Source organism: Bos javanicus, chromosome 13 (assembly GCF_032452875.1).
Source record: "Bos javanicus breed banteng chromosome 13, ARS-OSU_banteng_1.0, whole genome shotgun sequence".
Classification (NCBI taxonomy): Eukaryota; Metazoa; Chordata; class Mammalia; order Artiodactyla; family Bovidae; genus Bos; species Bos javanicus.
In genome coordinates, this window is record NC_083880.1 from 26,629,474 (window position 1) to 26,647,597 (window position 18,124).

General features: G+C 38.3%; 1 protein-coding gene across 6 annotated transcripts in view; it reads left to right on the top strand.

Annotated features, from left to right (window-relative positions):
* MYO3A (myosin IIIA) overlaps window positions 1-18,124 on the top strand; it is a 174,406-nt gene that overhangs the window by 82,719 nt on the left and 73,563 nt on the right. For all 6 annotated transcript variants that reach the window (XM_061436045.1, XM_061436041.1, XM_061436044.1 and 3 more), the window contains exons 12-17: window positions 2,225-2,341; window positions 5,634-5,738; window positions 5,846-5,929; window positions 9,132-9,334; window positions 15,439-15,537; window positions 15,635-15,749. In XM_061436045.1, the coding sequence (XP_061292029.1) occupies window positions 2,225-2,341; window positions 5,634-5,738; window positions 5,846-5,929; window positions 9,132-9,334; window positions 15,439-15,537; window positions 15,635-15,749 (723 nt within the window). The remainder of the gene's footprint in view (window positions 1-2,224; window positions 2,342-5,633; window positions 5,739-5,845; window positions 5,930-9,131; window positions 9,335-15,438; window positions 15,538-15,634; window positions 15,750-18,124) is intronic.

An 18,124-nucleotide genomic window follows, 5' to 3' on the forward strand; every position in this document is an offset into this window, starting at 1 on the left:
TTCTATCTATTTTTAAAAATTTATAGAAGTTATTTGAGCAGGAGGTTCTTTGAATGGCATCTGTAGGTTTCATGCTTTCTTTATCTTTTAGTTTCCTGATCATCTCTCTTGTCCTCAGTTTTTCTGTGCATAACTCACATTTCCAGATTGCCCCAGCCTGGTGTCAACTTTTTCTTGTGTTTTATACTCAAATCACAAAGATGCTAGTTCCCACAAGCTTGAGTTGCTTAGATCACTGTCCTGTTCTTCCCCTGAGTTTTCTTCGGGAGTCTCAAAAGAATGATTTACTATAGTCAGAAAACCACTTGCCTTTTACCCCACCATCTGACTTCTCTGATGGCTCAGATGATAAAGAATCTTCTGCAATGCAGGAGATCCGAGTTCAGTCCCTGAGTCGGGAAGATCCCTTGGAGAAGGGAATGACTGTCCACTCCAGTATTCTGCCTGGAAAATTCCATGGACAGAGGAGTGGACTACAGTCCATGAGATCACATAGAATTGGACACAACTGAGTGACTTAAACTTTTTTTTTTCTTTACACCATCTGGCATAATCCCTCCTTTCTCTCTTCTGTTTCACACTCAATGGCAGGACCCAAAGCCTCTTAGATACCTCAAGAGCCCATCTTTACCATGGTCTGTGGACCCCTCATGGGATCAGAGTCCACCTTTTAGGAAATGAATTTTGCTTGAAACTCCTTGTCCCAGTGACCTCAGAAATGTTTCACACATCTCTTGTGAAGGTGCAAGTCCAAACCAGTAAATTATGGTCTCAGCCTGTTTTTCCTCATCTTCTTTCCTTTCATTTAATCACATCATTAGAAAAATAAAAGACTCCTTTTCAGTAAAAGGTTGGATTCACTATCCTGCCTGATCCACAGATTTTTATTTTTTAATACTTCTGAGGCATACCTGAGCATTTTGCTTAAAAATGCAAGAAATCAGGAGGCATTTTCTGAACAGAAGTACAGTTCAGTTCAGTTGCTCAGTCGTGTCCGACTCTTTGCGACTCCATGAACCACCAGCATGCCAGGCCTCCCTGTCCATCACCAACTCTCAGAGTCTACCCAAACCTATGTCCATTGAGTCGGTGATGCCATCTAACCATCTCATCCTCTGTCATCCCCTTCTCCTCCTGCCCTCAATCTTTCCCAGCATCACAGTCTTTTCAAATGAGTCAGCTCTTCACATCAGGTGGCCAAAGGTTTGGAGTTTCAGCTTCATCAGTCCTTCCAATGAACACCCAGGACTGATCTCCTTTAGTATGGACTGGTTGGATCTCCTTGCAGTCCAAGGGACTCTCAAGAGTCTTCTCTAACACCACAGTTCAAAAGCATCAATTCTTTGGCACTCAGCTTTCTTTATAGTCCAACTCTCACATCCATAGTCATTTGGTAAATTTAGGGTTGCATAAACAACTCAAGTACTTCATCAGAACAATCTCTCTTCAGAACGTCAAACATCTCATAATCAAATAGTGATTGCAAGTCAGGGATTTGGCAACACCTTTATGAATCTTTGTGTATCACAGTTTCCAATGATGTGAATTCCTAGGCTTGTGGATTATAAAGAAGACTTTGCTAATCATATGGCCAACCTACATGTTGGACACTGGGTTTGTTTCTATTAACTGTATTTTTTGTGTGTGTCTCTCTTTTTTGACCGGAGTATGTAAGAGCTTTTGTTTTTGTGTTTTATACTATAAATGATGATTCCTGGCACTATTAAAATTGATTCTGTATACTCATAGGATTTATCAACAGTGGAAGTTACTTCTCTATACTTTTTACTCTGTCTTAAAGCCAAATGTTTTAGTGAAGGACCAAGACATTCCACAGAGCCCTTGACTAACCTTGATTTGGAGTCAGATCACATTCACTGTATCTTCCCTTCCCTATTGTAGTGTTCTTTCTCTTTACTTCATCTACTGCATTTACTTATTTCCTTGAAACCATTGTGTATATATAATCCCTGTAACTTAATGTGTTCTATGGAAAACATAGGTTGCAGTGACATTCCTCTATGGCTTTTTAAAGAAAAGAAAATATCCATCAAAGGATAAGATAGTTCATGACCTGATGTTATACTTCTGACTCTCAATAGATCTGTTTCTTTTGATCCTATTCCAGATTCCAGATGTTTTATTTATCATCATTTATTTTTAAAATGATCATTGACCATCAATGATTTTTTAAGAGAAAGGAATTATTTTTATTTCATTATAGAATACAGTCGCAGAGCAACTTGAGAAGTGTTACTCCAGAGATCAGATCTACATGTATGTGGGAGACATACTCATTGCTCTTAACCCATTTCAGAGTCTGGATATTTATTCGGCAGAGGTATGTGATGTGACTTGTATTTTCTTACTTTGTACAAAAATTATATTCTTTAGATATTTAAATTAATTTAAACGATGGACAAGGAAATGGCAACCCATTCCAGTATTCTTGCCTGGAGAACCCCATGGACAGAGGATCCTGGCGGGCTACAGCCCATGGGGTTGCAAGAGTCAGACATGACAGTGACTAAACCACCACCAAATGATGCTAAATAAAATTTTATCTAGTCCTTTAAATAAACAGTTAAGGGATTTTCCTGGTGGTCAGTGGTTAAGACTCTGCATTTCCCCTGCAGGGAGTATGGGTTTGATCCCTGAGCGGGCAACTAATATCCCACATGTTGTGCTGAGTAGCCAAAGAAATCATTGATCACAACAATGACCAAAATAGCTGCAGGTTCAAATTTCAAAAATTTTTTAGAACCTTTGAGTAGTGGCCACATACACATGGTTCTGGGCAGAAAATAGCTCTCAGCAGCCCCTGCAGCACCGATAAATAAATAATAGTTAAATGTGCTGTTCTAAGTCGCTTCAGTCATGTCTGACTCTTAGCGACCCCATGAACTGTAGCCCACCAGGCTCCTCTGTCCATGGGATTCTCTAGGGAGGAACACTGGAATGGATTGTTGTTTCCTACTCCAGGGAATCTTCCTGACCCAGGGATCGAACCCAGGTCTCTTAAGTCTCCTGCACTGGCAGGCAGGTTCTTTACCACCAGTGCCACCTGGGAAGCCCAGTTCAGTTCAGTTCAGTCTCTCAGTCATGTCCAACTGTTTGTGACTCCATGGACTGCAGCACGCCAGGCTTCCCTGTCCATCACCAACTCCTGGAGCTGCTCAAACTCATGTCCATTGAGTTGGTGATGCCATCCAACCATCTCATCCTCTGTCATCCCCTTATCCTCCTGCCTTCAATCTTTCCCAGCATCAGGGTCTTTTCCAATGAGTCAGTTCTTCACATCAGGTGGCCAAATCAGTTGGGAAGCCCAGTAGTTAAATAATTATTGTTAAAATATAGAATTAGAGAAGACAAATATATCTGGATGCAGTTTGTGGTCTTTGTGCAAGATATGTTATTTCTTTCCAGTTATTGGTAATTGGTAACTGGTTCACACTAGGTATCATATCAATAAACAGATGCCTAAAATGTGTAGACTTAATGTCTGTCAAGTATGAGAGAATCAAAAGTAAAATTACATTGTATATATAGGTACTATATGCTTAGTGGCTGTAAACTCAGCATTATGAGTTTAAAAATTCCTTTTGACATATGGGTTGATTTTTAAAAATTAATTTATTTTTTAATTGAAGGTCAATTGCTTTACAGAATTTTGTTGTTTTCTGCCCAATATCAACATGAATCAGCCATAATGCCCCCTCCCTCTTGAACCTCTCTCCCATCTCCCTCACCATCCCACCTCCCTAGGTTGTTCAGTTCAGTTCAGTTCAGTCGCTCAATCGTGTCCAACTCTTTGCAACCCCATGAATTGCAGCATGCCAGGCCTCCCTGTCCATCACCAACTCCCGGAGTCTACCCAAACCCATGTCCATCGAGTCAGTGATGCCATCCAGCCATCTCATCCTCTGTCGTCCCCTTCTCCTGCTGCCCGCAATCCTTCCCAGCATTAAGGTCTTTTCCAATGAGTCAGTTCTTTACATGAGGTGGCCAAAGTATTGGAGTTTCAGCTTCAACATCAGTCCTTCCAATGAACACCCAGGACTGATCTCCTTTAGGATGGACTGGTTGGATCTTCTTGCAGTTCAAGGGATTCTCAAGAGTATTCTGTTACAGAGCGCTTATTTGAGTTCCCTGAGACATAACAGCAAATTCCCATTGGCTGTCTATGTTACATATGGTAATGTAAGTTTCCATGTTACTCTCTTCATACATCTCACCTTCTTCCTTCCCCACTCCCTATAAGTCTGATAAGTCCTCCCTTAAGACTTATAAGTCTGTAAGTCATAAGTCTGTTCTCTATGTCTCTTTCTCCATTGCTGCCCTGCAAATAAATTCATCAGTACCATCTTTCTGGATTCCATATATCTGTGTTAGGATATGATATTTATCTTTCTCTTTCTGACTTACTTCATTCTGTATGATAGGCTCTAGGTTCGTCCACCTCATTAGAACTGATTCAAATGCATTCCTTTTTATGGCTGAGTAATATTCCATTGTGTGTGTGTGTGTGTGTGTGTGTGTGTATATATATATATACCACAGCTTCTTTATCCATTTATCTGCCAATGGACATCTAGGTTGCTTCAATATTCTAGCTATTGTAAGTAGTGCTATAATGAACATTGGGGTACATTGATGGGGTACATCAATCTTTGATTTTTAATATCAGGTGATATATTTTATGAATTTAAGTATATATTTATCTAATATTCAGCCCCTAATGTTTAAATATAGATTAATATTCTGGAGTTAAGCTAGGTTTTTTATTATTTATTTTGTGTGTTGTATTTTTAGTTGGGTCCATACTCTTTTAGTTATTTGTGTAGTACTCTATAATATTTTTATACTGTGCTTAATATAATTTTTCATGTGAAAATATATAATTCTCTCAGTCTCTACCATTTTAAGAGTTAGAAGAATAATGCATATTGAACATTGACAAAAGTTTTAGATTTGGGCTTGAGTGTATAGTCTGCTATAAATTAACTATGGAATCTTGGGCAAATCAAATGAAAAAGTGTGTTATTGATAAATGATATGAAAAGAAAAAAGTAGTACTTGTGTGTCAGACATTATTGTATCTAAGAAATAGTTAATGAAATGATAACTAGTTGTCTTATTTATAAATTGCTTATCTAAAGAAATTATAGGGACTTCCTTGGTGGTACAATGGTTGAGACTCTGTACTTCCAGTGCAGGGAGCAAAGGTTTGATGACTGGTAGGGTAACTAAGATACCACATGCCGCATGGCCAAAAGAAAAGTTTAAAAATAGATAAATAAAATAAATTATAGTATTTGGAAACTTTAAGTTCTGTTTTGGAAGTGGTATTCGCTTCCAAAAGAGTCTTCATTTAAATACCACTGACCACGTTATGTCATATTATATCATGTCATTTTTCCCTGTTGTTTTATATCAAACTTTTATTTTACATAGTTGTGCATGATTTATGCATGTATATGTATATGTAATATGTATTAATGTTTTGGTGGTTTAGTAATGCTTTGCAGGTGTTTGATGGATCTGTTTCTTTAAAAATTAGTGCTCTATCTGTAAATAAATAGGATTTAAACAGAAACCAAAGCCCTACAACACATGTTCTTTTTAACTTCTAGCATTCCAAGTTATATATTGGAGCAAAGAGAACTGCCAATCCTCCTCACATTTTTGCCATGGCTGACTTAGGATACCAGTCTATGGTAACATACAGTTCAGATCAGGTAAGGAGAAGCTCACATTCTTAGAAATTCTCCTCTTAGTTTCTTGACTGTCCATTGAATATTGTGAGGATAAAGTGTTCTTACCGGTCCCTTTTCTCACTGCACAGTGCATTGTTATCTCTGGAGAAAGTGGTGCTGGAAAAACTGAAAGTGCTCATCTCTTAGTTCAGCAGCTGACAGTGCTTGGAAAGGTATAGTTTACTTTCTTTCTCTATCCTAACAGAGATATTTGTTATTTTTCAGAATTAAATTTAATTGATGAAGTTAATATCCATGAACTACCACATTTAATAATGCCCAGAAATTATAATACATTTGTTGTCCTTTGCGAGTGTAAAATATAACAAAAAGTATAAGAAGCATATGCTTTTGTTTTGAGCAAATTCTAACTTTTCTCACTCTTAGTAGACAAGGCTTTATAAATGTAATTTTCTCTCTTTCTGGCCCTAATATATTCACTGAATACTTTATTTCCTCTTCTTTTGTTACTAGCAAGTTGAAGGGGAGTCAATATACAGAAATTAATTATACATACCAAAACTGATGAGTTATAAATTTAAATATATAACTTTAAATTTATATTAGCACCATAAAAGCATGAACTATTTAAATCTATATCTTACAAACCATGTGCAAGATTTGTATGCTGAAAAATAGAAAAAGTTGATAAATCAAAGAAGACCTGAATAATAGGAGAGATATGGCAACCCACTCCAGTGTTCTTGCCTGGACAATCCCAGGGACGGGGGAGCCTGGTGGGCTGCCATCTATGGGGTTGCATGGAGTCGGACACGACTGAAGTGACTTAGCAGCAGCAGCAGCATGACATGTTCATGGATTAAAAGATTCAGTAGTATTAAGATATCAGTTCTCTACAAATTGATCTGTAGATTCACTGTCGTTTACAGTAAAAATCCCAGCAGGATTTTATATTTTAGAAACTGAGGAGTTGAATCAAACATTTATGTGGAAAAGGCAAAGGAACGGTAATAATCAGTTTTGAAAAAGAACAAAGTTGGAAGATTAACAAATACTACCTGATTTCAAGACTCCCTATAAAGCTGTAACAGTCAGAACAGTGTGTTATTGAAGAAAAGATGGCAGACAGATCAAAGGAATAAAGTAATCTGCACAGTACTGTATAAGTATTGCTGAAGCTCCAATACTTTGGCCACCTGATGTGAAGAACTGACTCACTGTAAAAGACCCTGATGCTGGGAAAGAGTGAAGGCAGGAGGAGAAGGGGACAACAGAGGATGAGATGGTTGGATGGCATCACCGACTCAATGGACATGAGTTGGAGCAAACTCTGGGAGTTGGTGTCAGACAGGGAAGCCTGGCATGCTGCAGTCCATGGAGTCACAAAGAATTGGACACGACTGAGTGACTGAACTGAATCTGCATGTGTGGCTTATTGATTTGCAACAAAAGTGCAAAGATAAGTTAATGACAAATGATTAAACCAAAAACTAAAATTTCTAGAAGAAAATTGTCAGTTAACTTTGTTCTTCGGGGTTAGGCAGAGTTGTTAGATGCAACATAAAAAGCTTAATCCATAATGGGTAAATTTGATTTCACCAAAATGAGAAACAGCCTGTTCTCTGAATGACATTGTTAAGAAAATGAAATATAAGCTATAGTCTCAGAGAAACTATCTGCAAGTCACATATCTAATAAAAGACTTGTATTCAGAATATATATTTAAAAACTCTTAAAAATTCCAAAGTAAGAGATCAAATAACAAAAAAGGAACAAAAAAACGACTAGCCATTTTACCAAAGATGTGCGTAAGTGGCCAAAAGCAAATGAAAATAGGATGATCAACCCAGTAGTCATTCAGTTCAGTTCAGTTCAGTCGCTCAGTCATGTCTGACTCTTTGGGACCCCACGAATCGCAGCATGCCAGGCCTCCCTGCCCATCACCAACTCCCGGCGTTCACTCAGACTCATATCCATCGAGTCGGTGATGCCATCCAGCCATCTCATCACTTTCTGCCATAAGGGTGGTGTCATCTGCATATCTGAGGTTGTTGATATTTCTCCCAACAATCTTGATTCCAGCTTGTGCTTCTTCCAGCCCAGTATTTCTCATGATGTACTCTGCATAGAAGTTAAATAAGCAGGGTGACAACATACAGCCTTGACGTACTCCTTTTCCTATTGGGGACCAGTCTGTTGTTCCATGTCCAGTTCTAACTGTTGCTTCCTGACTTGCACACAGGTTTCTCAAGAGGCAGGTCAGGTGGTCTGGCATTCTCATCTCTTTCAGAATTTTCCATAGTTTATTGTGATCCACACAGTCAAAGGCTTTGGCATAGTCAATAAAGCAGAAATAGGTGTTTTTCTGGAACTATCTTGCTTTTTTGATGATCTGTTGGATGTTGGCAATTTGGTCTCTGGTTCCTCTGCCTTTTCTAAAACCAGCTTGAACATCTGGAAATTCAGGTTCATGTATTGCTGAAGCCTGGCTTGGAGAATTTTGAGCATTACTTTAGTAGTCATTAGGGAAATGCAAATTGAAACCACCATAAAATACCATCAAAATGGCTAAAATATTTTTTAAAAGTCTGATAAGGATGCTAAGTGCTGATAAGGATGTAGAGGAACTGAATGAAAGTCTCTTACGTCGCTGATAAAAATGCAAAATGGTACAGCCACTTTGAAAACAGCACAGAAGCTTCTTAGAAACTCTAACCATACTCATTATACAACTCAACAATTCTACTCCTAGGTATTTATTCAAGTGAAATAAAAACCCATGTTCACACAGAAAAACTACAGATAATTTATAGCAGCTTTATTAATAATCTCCAAGAAGAGGAAACAAGGGAACTAGGAAATGAATAAAGAAACAATGGTATATCCATTCAGTGGAGTATTACTCAGCACCAGAAAGGAATGAACCCTGATACAAAACAATAAAGCTCACTGGGTGAGGTTTGGATAAATCTCAAATTCCTAGGCTAAGTCAGAGAAACCAGATTAAGAACATTACATACCATATGGCTCACTTTCTGTATCATTCTTGCAAATTTAAAACTGTAGGCACAGAAGCATGTCAGTGATTGTTGGGGGCTGAGGGTGGAGGGGAGGATTGACTGCAGAGTAATGAGACAAGTTTGGAGATTATTGGATTGTTCTATATGTGAATCGTAGTGGGATTCATATGATTGCATATGTTTGCAGAAACTTTCAGAACTATACTCTATAAAGGGTGAATCTCAGTAATGTAATTTTACCTTAAATTTTTAAAATGGGATTGTAACATCTGGCAACAAACCAAGAATATGTTCTTGTATGTTTACATCTACATAAAGTGCTTATCAAAGAGACTTTTAATTTCATACAAAAATAAATCTTACTTTTTTTTTTACATCTTGACATTTTCTGTAGGCTAATAACAAAACCCTGCAAGAGAAGATTTTACAAGTAAACAATTTGGTGGAAGCATTTGGCAATGCCTGCACTATTATAAATGACAATTCCAGCCGATTTGGAAAATACTTAGAAATGAAATTTACCCCTTCTGGAGCTGTCGTGGGAGCACAGATCTCTGAATACCTGCTGGAGAAATCCCGAGTTATCCATCAAGCTAGGTAAGTTCACATCACCTATTTCCTATTATCTGGGAAACGTAAGCCGAGATGATGCTTTTGTTTTAATAATAAAGTGTCTACTCAGGTAACAAAAGTTCAACAAAAGTTTGCTTATCATCTACTATGTATGAGGCATTGCCTATTGGAAACAGAGATCCCTCAGCCCTATCTTACTCTCTTATGGGTTATATCCAGTAGAGGACTTAGTTGTTGCTTTAGTCATTAAATTGTTTCTGACTCTTTGTGACCCCATGGATGGTAGCCCTCCAGGCTCCTCTGTCCATGGGATTTCCCAGGCAAGAATACTGGAGTGGGTTGCCATTTCCTTCCCCAGAGGATCTTCCAATCCAGGGATCAAACCCACATCTCTTGCACTGGAAGACAGTTTCTTTACCACTGAGCCACCAGAGAAGCCCTAAAAGAGTTAGTAAATAACCTAAATTTATGAAAACAGATAGAAAGCCTAAGCCCATCATAGAAGTACTAACAGGGTAAATTAGAGTGATTTCTTAAGTAGAAGAGAATATACTTCTCTACACAAAACAAATGTGAAATTTAATTATAAATAACTTATTTTTTTCTTTTAAATGCTGGTATATATAAATAGATCTTTGTGTTGATTATATTCTCCCAGTGTTTATACACAAGGGACCTTCCCCCTACCTGGAAAAAAGGGATTCAGGAAGGGGTTTTATTGTTGTGTTCTTTTCTTTGTCTTCTGATTAAGCCACCAACATGATGTTCTGGTATGTTCAGGTTGAGCAAGTTCCTTTTGGCAGTTTGTAGCTGAATGACAAAACTTCTCTTCTGTCTTCATGATCCCAAACCATCTTTGTTTGTTATTCTAATGAAAAAACTGTAATAATAGCATTGAATTTGTACCTTGGTATTTTTTCAAAGTTGTGGCAATTTAGAGTCTTCCATATTTCTTTTCTTTTTTTGATAAGATCTCATGGATTTTATCTGCTTTTACTTTTTAAATTAATTTATTTTTTAATTGGAATATAAGTGCTTTACAACATTGCATTAGTTTCTGGTAATACAACAGAAACTGATTCTGATTCACAATGAAGTGAATCAGCTTTATGTATACATATGTCCCCTCCCTCCTGAGTCTCCTTTCCACCCGCCATCCCACGCAGTCATCACAGAGCACTGAACTCAGCTCCCTGTGCTATACAGCAGCTTCCCACTAGCTATCTATATTCACATGGTAGTACATGCTGGTTTTATACTGAATTATCTGCATTGTTGTAGTTATGTGTTGTATGTTAAATTCCCAGGAATTTAGGTACAATAGAATTAATATAAATGCCTTTAATATAAGTATTTGGGCTTCCCTGGTGGCTCAAACAATAATCTACCTGCAAAACAGGAGACCCAGGTAGATCCCTGGGTCTGGAAGATCCCTTGGAGAAGGGAATGGCAACCTACTCCAATATTCTTGCCTGGAGAATTCCATGAACAGAGGAGCCTGGAGGGCTACAGTCCATGGGGTCACAGAAAGTCTGACATGACTGAGTGACTAGGCAGGCATGCAATATAAGTATTTAATATAAATACCTTCAAATTTGCTCTCCTAAAAATAATGTCATTCATGTTTATTGGACTATTGCACCATATAGTCTAGAAAAGAGCACAATTAGGGTCATATTTTAGGCATACTGTGAAGAAAGTAAGCTTATTTTCAGTTGGCCTAAATGACTTTAGTTTTACATTGTTTATTGGAGAAAAGTATTCCAGGTTGAAATACATCTCAGTTATAATTCAAGAACATTTGCCTTATAATTTTTCTGTTTTCCAGGTTTTTTACATCTATTTTTTTCTTTTACTTAATTTGAATTTCATTTTTAAATACTAGAGAAGCTTTTTTATGATGTTTAAAACTGAAAGTATCAGAGATGTAATAGAAGAATTCTTAATAGGTCCTTTAAAAGATGATATACCCTGTCATTCAGGAACTGAAAGGAAAGAACCAGTTTAAAGGGTCTAACTGAGAGGACTGTTTACAGAAGGAGAGGCTGGAAAAACCAAGAATAAACGGTGAGATACGCACAGGCTAGCAGTGCTGCGAAGTCATCCCGACCCCTGGGTCTGTAGGGCAGAAGGAGGGGCCACACCGCAGAGCCTGCTGAGACCTAGGACTGTGCAGGGTTGCTGCCTCTTGGGAGCTGCTGCCTGAAGGAATGTGGTCCACCCTCAGTGTCTGTGGGGGACCCTGAGGAAGCCTTAGTGGGTCTACAATAGGGGTAGGCCAGAGAATACAGTGACCCTTGAACACTGTGAGGTTAAGGGGTGCCAACTGCCCTTGCAGTCAAAAATTTACAAATAACTTTGTCTTTCCCCAAACATAACTAGTAATAGTCTCCTGTGAACCAGACAATAACCTAAACAGTCAATTAATGTGTATTTTGTTAAAGTATACGTACTGAGTCTTACAATAAGGTAAGTTAGAGGAAAGAAAATATTATTAAGAAAACTATAAGGAAGAGAAAATATATTGAAAGTACTGTACTGTATCTACTGATGCCGTGAAGTTCCTGTTGTCTCTTTACAAGATGAATCATCTCTCAATACCTATGTCAGTAGGTATTGTCTTAGATGATACTTTCAATGTTATCCTAGCACTGGACATCAAAAAGGAAAAGATAATGTGAAAAATGAATTCATATTTACTAATTGCTTCGCAGTAGCCTAGCTGATATACTAATGAATGAATCTTATTCTTTCTAAGAATCTTATAAATATTAGGGCAGACAGTATTACAGTCATATTCATCATACAGTATTGGAAACATTGGTAGAGTAAAAAAAAAAAAAAAAGCACTTGGTGATGGTAGGCTGATATGCAATATCTCCAATTATGAGAGAGAGGCATGCTGCATGGTCATGTAATTCTTTGAGAGCAGAGTGATAAAATAATAAGAAAAGTAACACATGGTTAGTTTTATGTTAACTGTCACCACCCCCTGTATGCCTGGGTAAAGATAAGTTCTCCACTTCATCTTGCACAAGATAATCTACACACATTTTTTTTATATTGGAAAAATTTGCACATAATTTTCCATCATTCATATAATCCATGTAAATGGACCCAGGAAGTTCAAACCTGCATTGTTCAAGCTGCCTTATCTGGTGACTTGCTGAGCCTGGGGTTTGCTCCCAGGCCATTCTGACCTGGGTATCACTAATCATATGAGTTAAGGCAGGACATGAGATGGGTAATCTTTGGAGATACCCATGAAATGGGTAATCTTTTTTTCCTGTTACTTTAATTCTCTAATGGTTTATCTACTGAAGGTCAGTATATTTCCTATATCATCTCCAGCTCTTATCAAATTACAGTCCTCAGTAAATGTAAACTGGTAATTAACAAGAACACCACCAATTGTGGGTGTCTACACTTATGAGTCACTCTGCTAATTGTGTACCGCGTCATTTACGTGTTAAAAGTATGACACATAGAGCAATCAATGTGATTTCATTAGAACAAAGCAAACTAAATTATATGCTGTGCCTGTCTTAGAGGAGTTTTGTTATTTTGTGGTAAGAAGAGACCAGAAGTGCGCTTTCAGTTTTGTTCTAACCTTGCTCGTGTACAACACAGTTGTTCATCATAGCGTTACTGGTGACTGCCACAAATGATGGCTGGAGGCGTAGAAGGTATGAACACAGTCAGCTCTAAAGGGTGCGGCCATCCTCAAGTCAGCATCTGGGCCTGTGGACGCCCCTTTTCTTGAAACGCTCACCTGTCTTTGCTTTCATGACTGAACTTATCTCTGAGTTTTTCCTCTCTGACTTAGATTCATCCATCCATTCCCAAAATGTATACCTAGCAAAAGTTTGTTCTTGGAGTGTTTCTTTCTCTGAATATTCTCAGGCTTAGCGATTTCTTCTGACATCATGGCCTCAATGGATAGCTGTATGTGATTGACAGCAGAAGATGTGTGTCTTGCTGTGTCCCAAGTTCATATTTTTCATTTCCAACAACCTGCTTTTATCTCAAATTCAATTGAATACAGGCATACTTCGGACATATTTGTGGCTTTGGTTCCAGCCCACTGCAATAAGATGAATATCACAGAAAAGCAAGTCACATGAATTTTTCAGTCTGTTGGTGCATACAAAAGTTATGTTTACAGTATGTTGTAGTTTATTATGTGTGCAATAGCATTATGTCTAAAAAAAAATACACATATCTTAATTTAAAATGTTTTATTGCCAAAACATGCTAGCCATCATCCAAGCCTTCAGTTCAGTCATTCAGTCCTGTCTGATTTTTTGCCACCCCCATGGACTGTGGCACACCAGACTTCCTTGTTCATCACCAACTCCTGAAGCTTGCTCAAACTCATGTCCATTGAGTCAGTGATGCCATCCAACCATCTCATCCTCTCTTGACCCTTCTCCTCTTGCCTTCAGTCTTTCTCGACATTCGTTGGTTGTTTTCCAATGAGTCAGTTCTTCACATCAGCTGGCCAAAGTATTAGGGCTTCAGCATCAGTCCTTCCAGTGAATATTCAGGGCTGATTTCCTTCAGCCAGTTATAATTTTTTGTCAGGTGGAGGATCTTGCCTCCATATTGATAGCTGCTGATGGATCAAGTTGGTGGCTGCTGAAGACTGAGGTGTCTGTGGCAACTTATTACCAATGAAGTTTGCCTCTTTGATTGACTGTTCCTTTCATGAACGATTCCTCTGCGGCCTGCGATGCTGTTTGACAGCATTTTGCCCACAGTGGAACTTCTTTCAACACTGGAGTCAGTCCTCTCAAACCCTGTTGCTGTTTTATCAACTCCCTTTATGTCATATTCGAAATCTTTTGTTGTCATTTCAACAATCTTCACAGCATCTTCACCAGTAGATTCCATCTTAAGAAACCACTTTCTTTGCTCATCCATAAGAAGCAACTCTCTAGCCATTCCAGTTTTATCCTGAGACTGTAACATCTCCATCACATCTCCAGGCTCCACTTCTCATTCTCTTGCTATTTCTACCACATCTGCAGTTACTTCCTCCACTGAAGTCTGGAACCCCTCAATCATCCATGAGGGTCAGAATCAACTTCTTCCAAATTCCTGTTAATTTTGATATTTGGCTTCTTCCCATGAGTCATGAATGTTCCTAATGAAATCTAGAATGGTGAGTCCTTTCCAGAAGGTTTTCAATTGACTTTACCCAGATCCATCAAAGGAATCACTATCTATGGTAGGCATAGCCTCACAAAATATATTTCTTAAATAATAAGACTTGAACGTCAACATTACTTCTTGATCCATGGGCTGCAGAGTGGATGCTGTGTTAGCAGGTATGAAAACACCATTAATCTCATTGTACATCTCCATCAGAGCTTTTGGGTGACCAGGTGCCTTGTCCATGAGCTTTCATAGTTTGGAAGAAATTTTTTTTTCTGAGCAGTAGGTCTTCAATGCCTCATTGTAACCCACATTCCTTAATTGTGCTATTATAGAGCCTTGGAAATGCTGATTATCCAGAGAACTGCAGAGTTGTGGAACTTGAGATTCATAAAGAACAGATTTCTCTTGCAAGAGAGAAAACTGAGCCCCAGAAAGACAGGGTAGAGAGGTGGTTAATGACATGGGCTTTGAAATCAAACAGCCCTGGTGAAATCCAGTTTGGCCATCAACTCTGTGACCTGAGGGGAGATTAGTATCCCCTCTAAGCGTCAGTTTCTTTGTATGTGAAATGAGGGGGTTAAGGCAGGTGACTAAGATCATGTAGCACTCACCACCACCTGGCATGCTCTATTCATTACTACTTTGTTCCCACTGGCATGCAAACTTTAAGAAGTCAGGGCATTTTGACTGTTTGCTCCTGCTGTATCCCCAATGCCTAGAAAAGACCTGGTGGGCCCACAAATATGTACTGAATGATTCATACAAAGCGCTTAGCAGAGTCTGTAATTCAATGACAGTTGTAGTTGAAAATACTAAAGACAGTTGCAACAACAGAAGGCCAAAATCCAGTATTCCAGGAAACCCTCCGTGGCACTCACAGTTGTTCTGATAATTGTATCACCAAAAAACTTTAGCAATTAATAAGTGTTCTTACGAACCACCATCCTGAAAATGTCTTATCTTTTCAGTGGAGAAAAAAACTTTCATATTTTTTATTACATCTATACTGGTTTAGCTGAAAAGAAGAAATTAGCCCATTATAAATTGCCAGAAGACAAGCCTCCCAGGTAACTCAGCAGCTTGAACTTTTATAAATAATACTTCTACTTTTCACTAAATTTTAGATTCTCACCTATCCTTTGGGATTCCCCCCCCCACCCCCAGATACCTGCAGAATGACCACATCAGAACAATACAGGACATGATGAATAATAGTTTCTATAAATCCCAATATGAATTAATTGAGCAGTGTTTCAAAGTCATCGGTTTTACAATGGAGGTGAGTATGGAAGACGTTTAAACCTTTAAGCGTCTTTTTGTCATCACTTATGGTAAGAGTTAGCATTTATAGAGTGGTCCACATGCCAGACATTGTGCTCAGTGCATTATATGGATAATTTTTTTAATTACTGAAATGACCTTATGAAATAATGATTATGATTTTTATCTCATACTTGAGGAAACTGTGGCCTTGAGATATAATTGAACTTGGTTTTGTTCTTAATCTTTTATTTTATATACATTTACCTCTCCCGCATATATATAAAATTTTATGTAAATACATAAATGTGATCATGTCACACTTTTTTTAGTGCAGTGTTTTCTTCTTACAGCTTTATGAAGATGTTATTCATATACCATACAAGTCAGCCATTTAAAACTGTACATTTTAATGACTCAATACAGCCACAGAGGTGTGCATCCTTCTCCATAATCACTTTGAGAATATTTTCATGTTCTGAATTTTTACCCGCAAGGAAACCTGCTCGTGATTGGCAGTTCCTCCTCATTCGCACCCCACCTCTGCCTCTGTCACCCTCGATCTGCTTATTCTGTACATTTCACATGACTCGAGCGATGCGTTATGTCCCCCTTTGTGGTCAGCTTCTCTCATTTGACATGATGTCTGCAAGGCCCATCCATGTTGTAGCATGTGTCGGTATTTCCCCGCCTTTCGTTGAGGTGTGCTGTTGCATTGTGTTTATATGCCTCATGTTATTTACCCATTCGTGACGTGATGGGCATTTGGGTCAGTGCCATTTTTCAGCTATAATGGATCATGCTGCTGTGATCATCCATGTCCAAGTTTTTATGTGACATGAGCTTTTGCTTCTCTTTGGTGTCTATCGAGGAATGGAAGAGCCAGGTTACAGAGCAACACTATGTTTAACCTTTTGAGGAACTTACCAGACTACAAGCAGCTGCACTATTTTTCAATTCAGTAGGTAGGTTTGGACTTCTCTCCATCTTCCCCAGCACTTACTACTATCTGGTTCTAGCCAGTCTCGTGGGTGTGATATGGTATGTGGGCTTGATTTACATTTCCCTAAAGACTTATGGGAGAAGGCAATGGCACCCCACTCCAGTACTCTTGCCTGGAAAATCCCATGGATGGAGGAGTCTGGTAGGCTGCAGCCCATGGGGTCGCTAAGAGTTGGACACGACTGAGCAACTTCACTTTCACTTTTCACTTTCATGCATTGGAGAAGGAAATGGCAACCCAATCCAGTGTTGTTGCCTTGAGAATCCCAGGGACCGGGGGAGCCTGGTGGGCTGCCATCAATGGGGTCGCACAGAGTCGGACACGACTGAAGCAACTTAGCAGCAGCAGCAGCAAAGGCTTATGATGCTGAGGTTCTATTTCATGCACTTGTTGGTCATTTATCATTTATATATCTTCTTTAAAGAGGCATCTGTTCACATTCTTTGCTGATTTTTAATTAAGTTCTTTTTATTATTGAGTTGTAAGAATTATTTATGTTGTAGATACAAGTGTCTTACATGATTTGCACGAATTTTCTCTTTTGTTGTCTTTTATTTTCTTGATGGCACCTTTTGAAGCACATTATTTGTATTATTGATCTTATTAAAAAAATTTTTTTTATTAATGTATGAATTTGGTTTCTTGTTTTCTTTTTTAACAAGAATGCTTAGTTTCTCTATTCATGTTCCTTACTTGATAATGAAAGCATTTAAGGCTATGACTTTATCCTTGAGTAATAAAGATTTCTTTCTGTGTCCTAGGTTGTATTTTCAAAATTTTTATAACAAAGTATCTTGTTTAATAGGGACTCCTGAAGGCTTTTAGAGAAGCTTTCAGACTCTGCTCTTAGCAGCTTACTTGTAGTTTGCTGTGTTGATTCAGTTCTGTGATAAGAATACTTCACTATAAATGCTAATCAGGCTTTTAGATGAACTCTTGCAGGAAAGTAGTGTGAATTTGTTGGATTTTAATTTCATTTTCATAAATGACACTCCTACAACTTGAAACTGTTCATGTATCTGCTTAAGAAGTTTACTGAAATTTCTTGGGTTATCAAATCTCTACTAAGAGCCTGAGCTAAAAATAATACCTAATTCTTTTCCAAAACTTTGGAAAGTTTTATCAGCAGGATATAAAATGTAGAGATGCTGATGGAAGTGAAACGTGATGAGAATCATTCAAATTATGTGCAGTGATATTATTGAATCTAATTTTGTAGCATGTTTGTCAGGAAGTGCTGACTCCCTTCTAAAATAGAAGGCTGTCAACAGTAGCCTTTCATCCATTTGATACATTTGCTCACCCCCCAAATAATTATTTCAGAGCTGTACCTGGGGACTTCCCTGGCCATCCAGTACTTTCCAATGCAAAGGGGTGTGGGTTCCATCCCT